At 43.3% G+C, this 18,214-nt stretch overlaps 1 protein-coding gene and 1 long non-coding RNA gene across 7 annotated transcripts in view; one reads left to right on the top strand and one right to left on the bottom strand.

Annotated features, from left to right (window-relative positions):
* SAMD12 (sterile alpha motif domain containing 12) overlaps positions 1-14,921 on the bottom strand; it is a 361,188-nt gene extending 346,267 nt beyond the window's left edge. For 2 of the 6 annotated variants that reach the window (XM_015593032.2, XM_025050119.1), the window contains exon 1: positions 14,738-14,916. In XM_015593032.2, the coding sequence (XP_015448518.1) occupies positions 14,738-14,750 (13 nt within the window). In that variant the 5' untranslated portion in view covers positions 14,751-14,916. Of the gene's footprint in view, positions 1-14,737 lie in introns of all 6 variants that reach the window. The other 4 variants (XM_015593031.2, XM_015593030.2, XM_015593033.2 and 1 more) reach the window with 4 other exon arrangements.
* The window catches only part of LOC107196003, a 29,016-nt gene continuing 24,982 nt past the window's right edge, over positions 14,181-18,214 (top strand). Inside the window, exon 1 of the long non-coding RNA XR_001517315.2 lies at positions 14,181-14,591. This is a non-coding gene — a long non-coding RNA (uncharacterized LOC107196003). The remainder of the gene's footprint in view (positions 14,592-18,214) is intronic.

Below are 18,214 nucleotides of genomic sequence, written 5' to 3'. Positions count from 1 at the left end.
AAAGTAGTGCATATGAATGATCAATAAGCTGTAATAAAGGGCATGACTTAAATGTGTTACAGCTGTTGAGTTCTACAAATGACTTGGATACTGTCTTCTCGTTCCATCTAACAGATATGCCTTCATAAAAGGTAAGTATTTTCTATGGCCCTGAGCTCGACGATGACCATCAACAAGTTACAGGGACAGAACTAACAAAATGCCTACTGAAACTTGGACAAAGTTGTTTTTTGCCCTCTCAAGAGCTCCCATCACTGCTTTAAGTGGGCATCTATATCTAAGAATGAGATTCATCATTGTGCTTACATACATTTACAAAAAAAAGAGGGGGAGAAAAAAATGCATTAATTTTTATCAACAAAATGCCTACTGAAACTTGGACAAAGTTGTTTGTTGCCCTCTCAAGAGCTCCCATCACTGCTTTCATTAAGTGGGCATCTGTATCTAAGAATGAGATTCATCATTGTGCTTACACACATTTACAAAAAAAAAGAGGGGGAGAATAAAATGCATTAATTTTTGTCAACAACTAAATGACTATTTAGATTTGCTAGAATGACTTAAGTTACTCCAGGTACAGTGAGTTACTTACACAAAGCCCAGATGTGATTTCTACAGTGATTTACAGAGGGACCGAAGTGGCTGACTCACTTAGTGGCAACAGAGTAGCCACCGAACTCATCTGAACTTGGGTTTGAATTCTTATTCCAACATTTTCAGCTGGTGACCTTGGGGAATTTAATCTCTCTGGGTCTTAATTTTTTTCATGTAGAAAATGGAGATATTAATAACTGCCTCCTGGGATTACTGTGAACAGGTAGGACATTCAGAGTAAACAATTATCAGTATGGCCTGGGTCCCAGCCCACTGGGCCACCTATTGCTATCAATCACCAGTACAGTTGTACCAGGGTCCACTGGCTGAAGAGCAATCCCAGCTGCTGGTATCAGTAAATGCCTAATAAATGTTAGCTACTGTTATTATTAGTTTCTTATTTGTGTTTTCACGATTTTTCTTACTAGGGTGAATATGAACGATTTTCATACCCAGAAAAAAATATGTTTTTAAATATTACTTTAAGGTAGCTATTTAGAAGATATAGTTATGGAGAATCAAGAAAATATTGGGAGAGGAAAAAAAGCGGAGGGGGGGACTTAATCTCTCACTACTTGAGCCAAGGGTTAGACGCCTCCAGAGGATCACAAGAACTAGAGCATCACTCTGTTGCCTTCGTCCGTAATTTAAGAAAAATTCTTGATCCCTTTTAGAACATTCCATTTGCAAACCCCTTCAAAGTAGGCACTGTGCCATCCCTTCCAATCCCAGCAACAATGACAGAAACTGTAATAAAAAGACTCAAATCTAAGCTCTGCCACTAATGAGTTATGTGACCTTGGGCAAAGGAGCCTTCACATCCTTATTTATGAAATGGGAACAAGAGTGCCTGTTCCAGCTGCCAACGGATCAGCCGTGGCTCAAATGAGAAACTGTACTTTGGAAAGCAAGAGTGCTGTGTAAAGCCAGGGCAGTATGATTTCAATGATGACGGCCTTGGGGTGAGGTCCAGCGAACACACGGGTGCCAAAGCTACTAGCTATTGAGTTTCAATTAAGAAACCCTGGCCAAGCAAAGGTCAGAGGGAGGCAGGAGCTTCATGGGGTTGCAGAGAGGCACTTAGCAAGCAACAGACCGTGCTCCGGCCAGGGAAAATCACTCTCCCTTACCATTAGAATCAGGGACAATGGCCTCAGTGCCCTGGAAACCTAAATCTTAAGGCTTTTAAAAGCAGGAAGGGGGCAAGAAATAGGAGACGAAAATGGAGAGCACATTCTTATCTTGGTGAAATGGTGAATGGGCCAAGTTTATTTTCAGCATCTTCTTCACCTTTCCTGACATCGCCCCTACTTGCTATTGTTTTCCTAAAACTTCAAACTCACGCTATAGGACCAGAGTGCCCTTATGGTACCCGCTGACTGGCCTGTGCGCCCATCCCCTGCTCCACAGGCAAGCACCCACTAAGGCCTAACATCTCCAGAAAATGACTCGTGTTCTGAAAATTATACCTTCCCCCAACAACTGAGAATTAGAAGCCCTCCTATTCCATCCTTCTCCTACCTGGAGTTAGTGATTTAAAAATAAACTAATATACAAGAAATTGTCAATTACCCACATGTTCTTATAGGTCATCCTTAAAAAAATTTTTTGGGAGATATAACTGACATAACAGTATATTAGGTCATCCTTTAATAGCCAAATTGTTAAAGAAAATTCTGAAGATGATATCTTAATCCAGGATTCTCCAAAGTGTTCTAACTAGGAAATTAGATAGACACCTGTTGTTTTTATCAAATTTCTGCTCTGCCGTTAACTAGCTGAGTGACCATGGGCAAGTTACTTAACTTCTCTGTATCTCTTTCGTTATTTATTATAGGGATGATAATGGTACCTACCACATAGTTGATGTGAAGATTGGGTTAATATATGATAAGCAGAATAGCACCTATCACATAGTACGGTATTAATACTTTTTAGTTATGGATTTATTTTACAGTTAACACTCCTTATCTGCACCCCGCACCATCCACATTTCCCAGAAAGGACATCTCCTCTGAGAGATCATACACCTAAACTCCTGATGGCTCTTGCTCTAACAGTTACACTTTCTATACTTTGTATCTTCAAAATCTCCCTCTCCACTGTAGCAATTCACAGTCTATAAACACTCTCAGATATTTTCTATCTTAAAAAAAAAAAAAGGTTCCTTTCTACTTGTTTCCCATCTAGATAAGGCCCTTTGTCTTCCGTGTTGGCAACTTCTCACCGTGTTGGCAACTTCCTTGACCAGGATCTTCCTACAACTATTTCTCCCATGTATTTCCTTCTTTCCATTTCTATACATTTGCGTCAAGAATAGATTCCTCGTCACCCATTTGATCTTTGAACTGCTGTAATATGGATTTGCTTCCCTATTTCATCAGAATGCCTTTACCACCTGACTAACCCAAGGGCATTTCCCCCGCACACACCTTGCTGGCTGTCTTTGTACACCAGGTGATGCTGACACACTCCATTTTGAAATGGTTCCCCTACTACCTGCTTCAGCTTCCTCATTCCCCCCACCACCCAGCGCCAAAACGCTGCAGCTGCCTGACAGTCATGCTTTGCTCACACAAGGTCTCCCTCTCGCACCCGCCTAATCTCTTGCCTTCGACGTGTGCACAGAAGGACGTGAGAAGAACATGTGACCCTATGGGAGAAAGGCATTCCAGGTGGGAAGAAAAGCATAAAGACACGGTGCACTGCTTGGCCAGCAAACAGCTAGCTGATCACTGGCTCCTCGAATGTCAGGGAAGATCCTTAAGGAAAACCGTGGGAAATCAGCCTGGAGCAGGAAGGCAGTGACATCCTGGGAAGGTTCGGATGCTAAGGAGCCTGGACTTGATTTTATCAGCAGTGAAAAGCCCCTCAAGAGCTGGGAGCGATTATGTGTCCGCCACACCTCACAACGAAACAACCCCAAATCCAATGTTTCCCCCTACGAAATGTTTCCCAGTTCTGTTCCTCTGTGTTCCCCTTGTCCCTTGTCATCTTGTGAATTCTGCTTCCTTGTTCTTTTAGTCTTTCCAAACCCACCCTCCATAGTCATTAGTTCACTTTTTAAAACAAACAAACAAACAAATCCTCCAAGAACTTCTCACAGGGAGCCCAGGGTGGTGGAGGGGTCCATTGCTGTGGGCTTGGTCGCTCCTCTGATGGAGGGAGAACAGAGCCCCCACGCAGCCTATCCTGCCCATGTCTGCACCTTTTTACTGAATCCATTTACCACCGGAGCCTTGAATTTGCGACTCAACTATAAGCCCTACTAGGGAAAGGTTCATAGCCTTAGATTCTTTTATATTGCTCACTGCTTTTCACAGTGCTCGGCTTATCACAGGTGCACAATAAATAATCATTATCCACATAAAAAAGAAAGGCACACTCATGTGTGCTGGGTACACAAGTGAATCTGGAAAACAGCAGCAGCAGAAACAGAACCCCAAAGACCTGGGGCTCCTTACAAAAAAGGAAACAACTGTAGAGAGCCAATAGCAAGAACAACATCTTAAGAGATATGAGCCAACAACCTGAAAAGGTTTTCCCTATCACAGAGCCCAATTAAGTGATGTTTTGCTTTATGGTAATTTTTTTCTTAAATTACTGACTTTTCTAAAAGACAGCTAATAAACTAGAATCAAACTAGAATAAAACCAGAAAGCAACCCAGGACAGTGATAAAACAAGGACTCTGGAATGTGGCAAGGTTGGCAAGAGAGCCCAGGCCCAGCACAAACCAGCTGTGCGGCCACAGGGAAATTTCTTCTCTAGACCTACAGTCTCTCAACTATGGAGCAGGGAAACCACCTGCCCCACCGCCTTATGAAAAGCAACGTCTAGAGAGGCTGGCAAAAAATAACTAATTCTCGGTTTACTCAGCATAGTTGAGTATGCCTTCCATGTACCAGACATGGTTATAGATGGGCACTGGAATGTATCGGAGAATAAAAACGTCAAATGCGTGTTCGCATGGAGCTCATCTTACTCATCCTTAGCCCTCGTGAGAATAAAATGAAAGCCCCGGTCCTTTCCCCTGTGAAAAATACACGTGGTGCCATGTATGTTGTGCATACGGTTGTAAGGGAGTCAATGACCACATGAAACCTTCGGTCCCCTCTTGTGATCTTAGATTAAGAACCTGCCCCAAATAATTTTTGACAAAAGAGCCAAAAACATACAGTGGAGAAAGGAAAGCCTCTTTAATAAATGGTGCTGGAAAGCTGCCTGTTAAAAGAATGAAACTAGACTATTGCCTATCACCACACACCAAAATTAACTCAAAATGGATTAAAGACCTTAATATAAGACTTGAAATAATAAATGCATAGAGGAAAACATAGGAACTAAACTCATGGACCTTGGACTTAAAGAGGATTTTTTGAATTTGATCTCAAAGGCAAGGGAAGTAAAAGCAAAAATAAATGAATGGGACTACATCAAACTACAAAGCTTTTGCCCAGCAAAATAAACTGTCAACAAGGTAAAGAGACAACCATCCAAATAGGAAAATATATTTGCAAGCAATGCCTCCAATAAGGGCCTAATATCCAAAATATACAAAGAACTCATATGACTCAATAACAACAACAACAAAAACAAACAAACCAATTAAAAAAATGGGCAGAGGACCTGGACAGACACTTCTCCCAAGAAGACATACAAATGGCCAACAAACATATGAAAGAATGCTCAACATCACTAACTATTAGGAAAATGCAAATCAAAACCACAATGAGATACTATCTCACACCTGTTAGAATAGCTGTTATTCACAGGACAAGTAATAACAAGTGTTGGAGAGGATGTGGAAAAATAGGAACCCTCATACACTGCTGGTGGGACTGCAAATTGGTTCAGACACAATGGAAAACAGTGTGGAGGTTCCTTAAAAAAAATAAAAATTGATCTACCACATGATCCAGCAATCCCTCTACTGGGTATTTACCCCAAGACTTCAAAACATAAATTCGAAAAGATATTTGCACACCGATGTTCATGGTGGCCAGGATATGGAAGCAACCTAAGTGTCCTACGATAGATGATTGGATAAAGAAGCTGTGGTACATATATACAATGGAATATTACTCAGACATAAGAGATGAAATACTGCCATTTGCGAAAACATGGATGGACCTTGAGATAACCATGCTAAGTGAAACAAATCTGACAGAAAAAGTAGAAAAACCACATGATATCACTTATATGTGGGATATAAACCTAAAAGCAACAAATGAACAGGACGAATAAACAGAGACACATGGACAATAGATGAGGGGTTACCAGTGGGAGGATGAGGAGGTAGATTGGGCAAAAGGGGTCAAATATGTGGTGACAGAAAGAAATCTAACTATGGGTGGTGAACACACAAGGAACTATATATATGCCTTACTGTTGAATTGTACACCTGAAACTTACAGGATTTCGTTAACCAAGGCTCCCACTGTGCACAGACACAGCGGATGACACGCCCGATTCTAAATCTGAAACGCACAGGGCTGCAAAACAAGCCTGGCCCCTGCCATCCTCCAAAAAATCACACAAGAAACAGAGTCAACTAACCCCTTCTTAGGCTTCACAAAATGAAGTCCACGATTCCCCTTGGCAGGCAAGACCAATTCCTCTCACGAACAGGCAAGTTCTCCCGCCCCCCGCTCTAGTTAAATTCACCTTCTGTGCCCTCTCAGGCATGGTCTTCCCTTTCCAATCTTCATGTCGTCGTCTTATTTTCTCCAAAGGCAAGTCCTCTCTCATCTGTACTGCTTTCCTTACCTGCTTTTCCATCACCATCACAACAAAATAATAAATCAATATCCAGAACTTGACAAATTCTGGTGTTATTTAATATAGAAGGGAATTGAACAGCTTTCTTCTGGATGTTAAGACCATGTTAAGCATTTCTAGGCTACATCCATGCTTGAAGTCTTAACCGACCAGGAAACCAGACTGTGTCTTTTACGATAGCGACACTCCATGCTCTTGTATAATGCAGCTCACGGAACCCACTTCTAGAAAGCTGCTTCCTTCTAATCCCATCCAACTGCCTGCATAGTCCCCATTAAGTCTTCCATCCTTATGAGGTCCTCATTATCAGCAGATGATTAATACAGAGAAAAAAATCCAAAATTGAAGAAAACATGTGTGAGGCACAGTAACTCTGGAAGGCTAATCCTTTCTTTAAAAAACTAAAACACACTCTATGACTCAAAAATCCCACTCCTAGCTATTCATACAAGAGAAATAAACTCATGTTCACACAAAAACCTGTGAACAACTGTTTAAAGTGGTTTATTCAACATTACCGAGAACTGGAAACCAATCCAAACGTACTTCAATTGGTGAATGGATAAACTGTGGTAGGTCCATTAAATGCAATACATCTCAGCAATTAAGAGGATTAAACTACTGATAACGTGCAACAATGTGGGTGGATCTTAATGAATTACTCCAGGTGAAAGAAGCCAGACCCAAAAGGCAACGTAGTATATCATTTATATGACAGTCTAGAAAAGGCAAAACTATAGGGACAGAATTCAAAGCAGTGGATGTCAGGGGCTGTGGTAGAGTGAAAGGGCACATGGACTTTTTGGGGTGTAGGAATTGAACTTGATTGTGGTGGTGGTTACAAGACTGAATACATTGTGCATGTTTGTCAAAACACAACGACAAAAGGTGAATTTTACTGTATGTAAATTATACCTAAATAACTCAATTTTAAATGTTTTAAAATACTAATATAGAAGAACATTGAAAATAGGGACTCAAGTTTCAAAATCAATAGTAAAATAGATTGAACGATCCTGTATCTTGAAAAGAGAAACTGAATTTATCTATTTGACCAAAATTAGACTATAAATGTGTAATTCTTAGAACAAAAAAGAATCTATTTGTTATATAACTTCCACGAGATTTATGTCAGCAGGACAAAATATTTTTAACTTCTTGTTTGACTTTTCATAGCCCATTTATAAAGATAGATCATTTTTTCCCAATCTGTTTCAGGGTATGTTTTCACCAAAGACTTCTTTTAATCCTTAGATGGTCTAAATATTTTTCTTTAGTGCCTATCAAGTCAGCATCTTAGGTCAATTTTTTCTCTAATGGTTATCAGGCTTAACTTAGCCAACTTTTAACTGGGTCACAGCTGTATGATTCCATCGGTTTTCCAATGTCACTTTCAGAGAGTCCATAAAATTTCCCCCCTTTTGAAAGATCTGAAATTCCTCTTTGCAATCGATTTACATACGTATTGTATTGTACACATGGGTGCTCATCAAAAAGATCCCAGCCTACAAAATCGTGGGTGCTAGCGTCAAGTAAATTTTCGGAGGGGAAAAATTAAGTGATGAGTCCTTAAGAATATACTCATAACAACGTTTACTTCCCTCTGTTACCTCGCAACCATGGGGTACCAGATAATAAATCAAATAATACATTTAAATATGAGAGCCCTCATATTTTACCAATTACGTTTTGTTGGTTTTATCCCAACTCTGGATAAACTACATTCCTTCATTGAGCAACTAGTGTGGTACCAGACACTATACCACCATGGGGCCATAACAATTACTTTAAGTGTGGTAGGACGATAAGGAGACAGACAGCATCATCATCATCTTATCCAACGTTTACTGAGTGTTTATTGAGCAACTACCAGAATGAGTCCTAAGAGCGTTCTTAATACTAATATAATAACCGTCTCAACATGCCTGAGGTCATTACCATTAATATTCCCATTTGATTGATGAGCAAAGGAGTCTCTAAGCTGTCCAGTGAATTGCCCAGGCCCACACGCCAGGTCCTTGGCAGCGCTGGGGTGCATACCCGGTTTGCTGCAGAGCTTGTACATTTAACGACAGCACTGTGAGTGTTATGGCCCCCACACTGTGACATGAGCAGGCCTGAGCCCATTCTGTGGCCCAGTTCTTCAAGTCAGCAGTAGCTGAGGTTCAATCCACATGGCCAATCCACAAACATCTGTCAAGTCACTGAAAACTGGTGTTCTGTCTAGAAAATCCCCAAACACCTTTCACAGCAGCAAGAACAGCCGAGAAGCAAAGGAACTGAACTTGCCAGCTGGCTCTTCCCAGTCCCAATGCCCTTGCAAAAAGGCTGCTGAACGCAGAGGGGAGGCCACCCCTGTCACCCAACAGCTGCTGCCCCTTCACGCTCTTTGCTAGAGGAATGAAGCCATACAAGCAGCTTCTTGCACCCACACTTCAGAAAATCAGACTAAATATAGCCAAGTGTGCTCTCATGAGCCAGCTCAGAGCTGGTACTGCTGCTACATTACACTTCAGAAAACTGGGGAGGAATCAGTTTGATTTATAGCAGAGCAGCTTTCTTTCTTGCTCCTGTGGTTTCAAAAGGACCATACGCAAGATCTAACTGGGCTGTGGGGAGTGCTGAAGGTTTGGCCAGGCAGATAATGGAGCCTGTAGGAAAAGGAACGTACCAGACATGACTTCAGGGGCGTCCTCACTCACTTTGCTGCCCATAAAGGGCTAAACCACCACAACACCAGAACTCGGGGGGGAGGGGGGAGCGGCACAATCCATTATGTAGATCATACACCACTGTTTTATGCCCTTTCCCCCATTCCCCACCCATCAGCATCCAACTAAAAGCTCACTCAAATGCTACCTGCTTGGTGAGCTTTTCCCCATCCAGCTCAGAACTCAATGCTCCACTTGTTCTCAGACCTCCCACGTTATGTCTCTTGGACTTTTATTTAGCACTTATATCATTCAGCCTAATCTGCTTCTCTGTCTCCTTCGCCAAAGTGGAGGGGGCGGGGAGAAGATTGTGCTAAGCTTCCTTTTTCATTAGATTTCCCCCAAATCTAGTAGAGTTCCTTGAACACAGGCAGTAGTACTGCTTACCAACAGAAAATGCAAAACCTGCCTGAGTGCCAGCAGAAGAAAGTTTGCAGTGAATCCCCACCCCTCTCCTAATTAATTAAATGCACATCTGACACTCCCCAGAGTTCAAGGACCAGGTTCAGACCCCTGGCTATTCCTCCTGTGACAGGTCACCACCACAGCACCTACTGTGACTCAGCATTACAGAACACAGCTACCTGCAAAGGTGCCACACCATCTCCCCCGTATAAGCAGCAGCCCTTGCCTCTTCCGGCATATGGCATAGAGTATAGCAAGACACGGGAAAGGAACAGAGAGCTGAAAGGAATTCGGAAGGGCTGGGTCAGGCATCGCAACAGTGGGATTAGACCGAAGCCCTGTCTGAACTGGCTGAGAGGTCCTGAGAAGAGAAGGGAGTGGCGGGAACCATTGCCACAGCAGGTTGAGGCCCCGCTCAGTCACCAGATAGGAATTTTTAGTGATGGGCTTCTATTCACCACTGTCATATCCTAAAACTGTGATTAATAGAAACTGCTGGTGTGGAAAGGTCATATCTTAGGAGCTAGAGAAAGAAATGAGAAAAAGAAAAAAAGGACTCTTGGCGACGAGTGAAATGGAAGAGAAAGGGGTAGCGGTTAGTTGCAGAGTCACACCACGGCACTGCACAGGTGAGCAGCTGTCAGGGAAGCCTGTCCACAGTCCCACTGCTTTTACGACATGTATATACTCTGTAACACAGCAGGCAGTTCTCCTTAAGGGTGGAAGGGGGCTATGTGGAATCAGGAGCACCCATAACCCTACCACAAATTCATTCAGTCTTCCATCCGTTCATTCGTTCATCATGCTTTGTACGGGGTCTGCCGTGGGCCAGGCCTAAGACAGCGCCAGACCTCAGGAAGCACCGCCAGGTAAGAGAGTGATGTTCTCAACAAGGAAATGCAGGTGTGTTAGCACCAAGACAGCAATCTTCCTCCTTGCTTCATCTGTCACACGAGAGGAAATCCACGAGAATGACACTTCCGGTCTGTCTTTACTCTCTCATGGGCTCTTCTCAAAGAAGACAATGATTGACATGCAAGTCTGGGAAAGGGAACAAAGCATAGGTGGCTCAGGCCTCCCTCCTTCCCTTAAGGTCCCACCTGCCTGTTGTGGGAGCCTATATTCTCTCTGCTCTCCAGCTGTCGCCATTACAGAGTCAAGTACTCTTGTGAGGGTAAGTTCACTGTCGGAGTATAATATTAGCAAGTCCACTTTATCACCCAATCCAAAGCCAGAAAGAAAATAACCCATGTGGCCTTGTAATAAACATGACGTTTTTATCTCCCATCGAGTCTCTGTGATTCAGTTCTGAATTAAAGCAGAGTACAGAGCCATCGTTTCGAACTGCTTCTCTTCGCTATAAGTGTCTATTTTGTTTGCCCTTTTCTCCAGCCAGTTATTACTTACTTATCCTTATATTTTGGTGATAAGCAGTTTTTTTGTTTTACTCTTTTATGGGAGATAAACTGTGGAACCCAAGCATGTAATGATTCAGAGGCCATTTGATAAGCCAATTTGTGCACTCAGGATGGAAAATTCAGATTCCCCAACACAGATGTCATTTAGAGCACATCGGCTTCCATCTGAAATCTTCAAGGGGGGGATGCTGAACATTGGAAATCATTTTTCTCCCAAGTAAGAGGGGATACTCTATTAGATCTAGAATAGAAATATTATGTACAATATTCGTCCACCCCACTTTACTTACACAGCTCTGAGGATGAAGCCAGGAGAGGAATTGGGGACAAGTAGGAAAACCCTTCTCTTGCTTCATTTATGAAATAACCACTGTGGTCCTTCAAGGACCAGGCCCCAATCTTGGAGTAAGGTGATCAACACAGTCCCTGATGAAGCTACTTTCTCCTCTCCCCATTTAATGCTGCAACTCACTTCTGTTAGTTAACATCGCCTCAATGGACACAACCATCTACACAGTCATTCTATGGAGAACGGATTACCCTGTGCTTTCTGTGTCCCATGTCCTCTCTAGCGGTCTTCCAGCAATTTCAGGTAATTTATTATAATGCAGTGGTTTGTTAAAAAGGCAATGGATGCCAATATAATCCCACTCTGAATGCAGACCGTCACAGGCTCTATGGCCAGAAAACAGAACTCAAGGATGTCCGGCTGCCCGCCAGGGCAAGGCTCTGGTCAGGCCAGGGAACAGAAATAAGATGATGTAATTAAATCCAGAGAAGAAAACGCAAACCAGGGTAGTCATAAAATAAAGAAAGGGAATTTCTTTTTCTTCTTTAACTCAAGGCTACAGGTTCAGCAAAATGAATGAGCTCCTTACTTGCTTTTAACACTTTTACAAGTTTAAGCTCACTTTAGAAAACAGGTTACACGTCGCAAAATCCTTCTAATTTGAAACTAATTAGAAAAGACAGGATACAAAACATGTGCCAAATAGTATAACTGTTTGTTTTGTTTTTTTTTAAACCAAGAACGGGAGAGAGTGCGGATAACATTTACTGAGGATCCTTGTTCCAGGCACCCTTCCTTAAGTTCTTTCCTTTATTTAATCCGCACAATTTTCCTGGAAAGTAATTAGTCATGTGCCCATTTTTGTCCACATGTAGATATTGAAGCTCAGATGTTAAGTAACATATATTTCCTATTCCAGTTCTTCTGCCAACATTCGTTATTCTCTGAATCAGTGTTTCTCAATGAGCTTTGAAACACTGGTTGTTACTTGGCATTGGGTTGGGGACTTTGTATGGGGTGACCATGCACACTGACAGACAGTTAGCATCCCTGGCCCACGAGCACAAAAGACCAGTAGCAACCCCCAACAGCAGTCCCTGCGTATCCCAAACACGTCTTAGGAGGACAACTACCCCTCAGATAGGAACCACTGCTCTAAAAGAGTCTTTGAGTATCAGGACAAAAAACTGAAGTGAGGGGCATGTCCTTTTAAAGCACCCCCCGCCCGCCCCCCACCGCCCCTGCCCTTTCGAATTTCTCAGAAGCCCATTATTTTATGGCATTTGTACTCCTATGAAAACCCCATGAACCGTTATGGAGTCAGTTACAAAAGCTCTATGAATTTATTTCCCATGCATTCCAACATTTATTGAGTACCTATATGGATGAGTCAGGTACTGTGCTGTTGGCTGGAAATATAAAGCCAAACTGCATGGTTCTAAGCCCCCAAGGAGTTACATTCTTATGGTCTAGTGACAGATAAGTATGGTGAGTGTTAGGATAGATGTAAGCACAGGTGCTAGCTAGGAAAGCTGAGTGCAGGCATCTCCCATAGACAGGGCAGAGTGCTGGGAAGGCAGAAAGGCTGGCTAGGTCCAGTTCCCAGAGGAAGTGAAGTTTTTCCTGAGCCTTGAAAGACCAAATGAGAGGAGCCAAGAAGGGCCCATTCCAGGCAGAGAAAACTGACTTTGCAAAAATCAGAGAAGAGAATCATACCTGCAGCCAAAGTTTAAACTACTTCCTTCATTCTTCAAGTAGAGACCTCATTGTGATTCAAACTCAGGATCTCCTATTTACTAGAAAGGCATGTTAGCCAAATAAGTCACTAGAAATAAAATAAGCTCTCTGCAGTCCAAATGTTTTTCCTTCCAAAGCCCTTGTTTTGTAAGGTCTAACCCACCAGACAAGAAATATGACTAATTCCATACTTCGTCCAGTGAGCAGGAAATTGCTTTCGACTATATTGCGCATTGGCAACCAGTGTGTGTCCAGCATTGAGGACACAGAAAGATGGGGAAGAGGTGATCATCAGTGTCATCTGAGGAGTGAGGTAGTAGGGTGTCAGAAGATCGATTTTACCCTTGGCCTCAAGCTCAGAATGAACTTTTTTCTTTTTTAAATCTGAAGTCTTGTCTCACTTACCAACAATTATAACATGCAAAAAGCCAGATTCTCCCCCTATTACATTTGCACAGAAAACATAGAAGAGCCTTTGGCTATCTGTTTTTTCAAAGTCAGAGATGTTATATATAATTAGAAAATCAAATATATAAATAAACGTATTAGATATGGATAACTAGAAGTGGCCAGCTTGGGGATCTCTGAACCCGAGCTAGCCCAAAGGCAATAGTTTACAGAAGCTGGGTTGTAGCTACTTCAGGGTAATTATAAAGATCAAGAGTCAGATTAGTTTAGTTTCTCCCACCTGGGGCAAGGAGGGGCGATTCTACGCCAGCCAGCCAGCCCTGTGTTTCTTTCCTGCCTCCAGCCTACAAGGAACAGGCTCATTTCCCCTTGGCATGAAGCCTGATGTAACTGGCGGGCATATGCCCTCGCTTTCCTACTCTGCACCCTTCCCCTCTGACCTGAGACACACTCAGGAACTATAATTCTGTAGGTGAACTAAGCTCCCCTTTAGTCCCATGGTCATTTCATTTTATCACGCAGTTTGTCCTCATTCGACATCAAGACCATATCTGGTCCACATATTACCCTACCCCCCCATCCCCGGCCCCGAGCCCCAGAAACTACGCGCTCAACAAGAAAGCCGAGGTAAGAGAATCCGAAATGAAAACTCGAGATTTGTCACAAACCGCCTGTCCCTGCTTTCAACCAGGAAGTTCGCAGAAGGAAAGGTGGTTGAGCCAGAACTGCAAAGCTAAAGGCCAAAATTACACCAGGAAAGAGGAAGGTGGTCTTCAAAGAAAAGAATTCACCCCAATCGAATAGGTTGGTTGTCCTTTTTATCCCTAGTTGATCCCATTTCATTTCTGTAAACTTTGCTAACCCCGGAGGGCCGTATAAACAGAGACAGGTGTAGGGGCACCTCCACTCCCGGGGTTCATCTGCTGCCGTCCCTGCCGGGTGCACACGACAAGGGGCCCTCGACCCAATCGCAGTCCATGCTTCCCGATGACGCACCTGGCCAGGGTCCTCCCCCACGTGTGGGGGGCAAAGCGAGCATCCCCAGCCCGGTGCCCCCCCAGACAGCCCCGATGGGAGAGAGCAGCGAAAGGGGCACCTGGGGGTGCGACCTCATGCCGGTCTCTCCGACTTTCCCCCCATTTCCAGCGCATCGTTTCACATTAGAGACACTCCAACCTTAAAGTCCTGCGCACCTACGTGTCCTTCCAAAGCAACTGACTAAAGCGCCTACTGGCCTTTCGTGGCTCAGGTGAGTGCCAAGAGGTGTAGGAGGAAAGGGCACGCTCGCCACCACCCTCTTTCCTCTCCTCCCCACGTTCCCTAAGATTCACCAGGGATGTGTGTATTGGGGTGCGCGGGTTGCGAGGGAGCTTAAAATGCCCAAGCGTCCCTTACCTTCCACAGCCATTCTCTCAGAGCCTCCCTAACGCATGCATAATTTTCTCGGCCGAGGTACTCCTCTTGCCCCGCGCTCCCCCCCTCCTCGCGCTTTCGCCTAAAAATTCTGCGCTCATCTGCTCCAGGACCAACCTGCCGCGGTCACGCAAAGCGAGGCTGCCGGCTCCCAGCTCGGCGCAGGGCGGCCTGGGAAGTGTAGTTCCCCGCCTTCATTCCTACCCGGGAAAGCGCCCCAAGTCTTGCGCGGGGCGCGGCCCCGCCTCCACACCCGGATGGCAGCTCCAGTTTCAGCTGCTCCACCTAGAGCAATGCGTTCTGGAGGGTCTCGTGAGCAGACCCGGGGACCCAAGGAGGTGTCAGGGACTACATATTCCAAGATGCCGTGCGCTGGGTTTCGTTCCGCGCTTAGAGTACAAACCCGTGATTGAGATCATCCCTTCAATTAGAAGGGGGTAAGCACCTGGCAGGGGTCGCGTGGGAGGCACGAAGCAGCAGGGTTTCTGGTGTGACCTTCCGAGCGTGTTTTTTGGCTTCCTTAGCCACCCATTTAGTGAGAGGAGAGCCAGCAGCGGGCTTTGGTTCTCCGCCTGGGCCAGAGAGTCGCTGCACAGGGCGCGGTTGAAATTTGAACCTCTGCGCCCCGGGATGTGTGGTTTGGCCGAATCCCGTCAGGTGATAAAGCTGATCCTCTCCGTGGTTCAGGTGGCTAACACTTAACTTAGGGGTGGAGCACGGCTTAAAAATCCCAAATAGGCATCTCCCCTAAGGGGTTATTTGGAGCAAAATCTAGGAACCAGGATTCCACCTGAGGATGTCTGACGATGGAAGCCTGTGTGGCTTCCAGGGTAGGAAGCTTTCAGCTCGCCCGGCCTGGGACCTGTTGGCAGTCTGTGATAGGGCCTGTTAATTAACAACGCCTAAGTGCTCGTGTTCTTTCAACTTCTGAACCTGTGTCCTAATTCCAGGTGCTTGGGGGTGCTTTGAGCGCACAGGTAAAAGAGTCCTGTGGAGCGAAATAGAATTCCAGAGCTGGTAGATACTGATAAAAGTGAAGTTCCCAAACTTTTTTTCCCCCTGCGTGTGGAAATACTGATGCAGGTAGAGGTAACGGAATGGCTTTAGGAAGAAAACTGACTGGAAACTGCATGCAGTAAGACTTGTAAAGGCCTTGAACTCGGAAATGCACGTGGTACCACTTCCACCCAGCGCCCAGCATTTCCGCCCCTCCCCCATGTATATGTTTAAAAACGACTCTGGAAAATAACTCTAAGAAAGTACGAAGATCTGATTGTTTCCATTATCATAACTACTTAGATTTTCTTTCTCTGTCTTGGTCATAAATTTTAATTTTTTTTACAATTTTGTTTCTCTATGTGCACGTGCATACCTGCTCTTCTTACCACTAAGAACCTATGTGCTTAATCCTCCTATTGGGTAATATGGCTGTGTCTGGGTCTTTAAAAAAGACCAGTGTGCGTCAATTAAATGCCCTTGATGATACTCTGAATTCACACAGCTGTGTGCAAATCAAACCCAAGTCTTCCAGCTTTGGTAAAGAGAGACCTATTTAGTGAAATACAGTTGCCAAAATAATTTTTCCAACCACATATGCAACCAGGCATTCCAAAATATGGAAAGAACTGAAATCCAAGTGCTTCTCACCTCTCTCAAGTATATAAAATCACCAAAGCATTCATTTCCTTTGATTGAATAAATGGAAAAGAAAGTCAAGGGACCATAGGCAGTATCAATAGTTCTCAACCTTGTCTGTGCATCAGCCTTTTACACATTCCTAAGCCCCACCTTAGTCTCAGGATTTCTGTGGGTTTGGGTAGGTATACTTAAGTTTTTAAAACCCACAGGTGATTCTAACTGCAGCAAAGGTGAAGAAAACCTTTGGTTTACTTTCAAGCTTTTAAGAATCTGGGTGATCGTAAAATGTAAAAATCACTGAAATTCATTTTTAATTTTTAAAATCTCATTTCAGAGGAAGTCTGAGATCTTTCCTAACTGATATGCATTCCAGTTTAAGTTTCATTTTTAGCGTAAATGTAAATAAGATGTGAAGGAAATATTAGTTTAATCATATGGAATAGCCAATATTTAACTTTTTTCTAACCTATAAATGGAGCAATTTTATGTGGTTCAACCTAATGAAGGATAAGCAGCAGTTACTCAAGGTTTTCAATTACTGCTGAATATTAAAATCACCTGGGGAGCTTTGAAAAAATAATAAGTTCCTACTAGAATGACCAAAAGAAAAAGACAGAAAATACCAACTCTTGGCAAGATTATGGAGCAGTAAGAACTCTTATATACTCTTGCTGTTGTGAAAATTGACACAACCACTATGGGAAACCACTTGGCATGTTAAGCCGAATGTAAGTTTATCCCGTCACCCAGCAATTCCACCCCTAGATGTATGTACCAAACAGATACACATACACATCTTTTCCAAAAGACATATACAGGAGTGTTCATGGCTGCGTTATTTGAATAGCTACAAACTGGAAACAACCCAAATGTTCATCAACAATACATTGGCTAAATGCATTGTGGTATAACCAAACCGTCCTCCATAGCAGGAGTCGGCAGACTATGGCCCGTGGGCCAAATATAGCTCCCTATCTATCTTCGTATCACTCATAAGTATAATTTTTACATTTTAAATGGGAAAAAAGTCAAAAGAATATTTTGTGATATATCAAAATTATAAAAAATACCTACATAATAACCTCAGTTTTACTTTTTGGTCTGCAAAACCCAAAATATTTCCTATCTGGACTTTTATAGGAAAGAGGTTTTTCAAACCCTACTATAAAGTAATGAGAATGAATGAATTACAAGTACATACAACAAACTGATGAATAATATGCATTAGTTATCTACTGCTGGTAACAAATAGCCCCAAAATTTAGTGATTTAAAATAACATATATTATTCTCAATTTCTGTGGGATGGAAATTTGGACACAGCTCTGCCTGAGGGGTTTTTACAGACTACAATCAAGGCATTGGTTGCTCTGAAGTCATCTGTAAGCTCATTGGGGAAGGCTCAGCTTCCAAGCTCATAATTTCAACAATTGAAATCTGTTGGTGGCTTTCAGTTCCTCACAGTCTGTTGGATGGAGGGCCTCAGTTCCTTTCTGGCTGTTGGCCAGAGGCCATCCTCAGTCAGTACTTTGCCACAAGGGCCTCTCCAACAAGGCAGCTTGCTTCATCAAAGCATGCAAGCTAAGGAGGCTGTAGAATTGTATAGCAAGATAGAAGTCACAACCTTTTGTAACCTGATTATGGAAATGCCATCCCCTCAACATTGCCATATTCTATTAGTCAGATGCCAGTTACTCAAAAGGAGAGGATAAGACAAGGCCATGAATAACCGGAAGTGGGGATCATTGAGCGTAGTGGTAGACGCTACAGGATGTTGAACAAAAAAAGCCAAACAAGAAGTACATGTGATGTGATTCTATTT

This window comes from Pteropus alecto, unplaced genomic scaffold, assembly GCF_000325575.1.
Source record: "Pteropus alecto unplaced genomic scaffold, ASM32557v1 scaffold164, whole genome shotgun sequence".
NCBI lineage: Eukaryota > Metazoa > Chordata > Mammalia > Chiroptera > Pteropodidae > Pteropus > Pteropus alecto.
The sequence above is the reverse complement of the archived record's forward strand: the minus strand, read 5'-3'. Positions and strand labels throughout refer to the sequence as shown.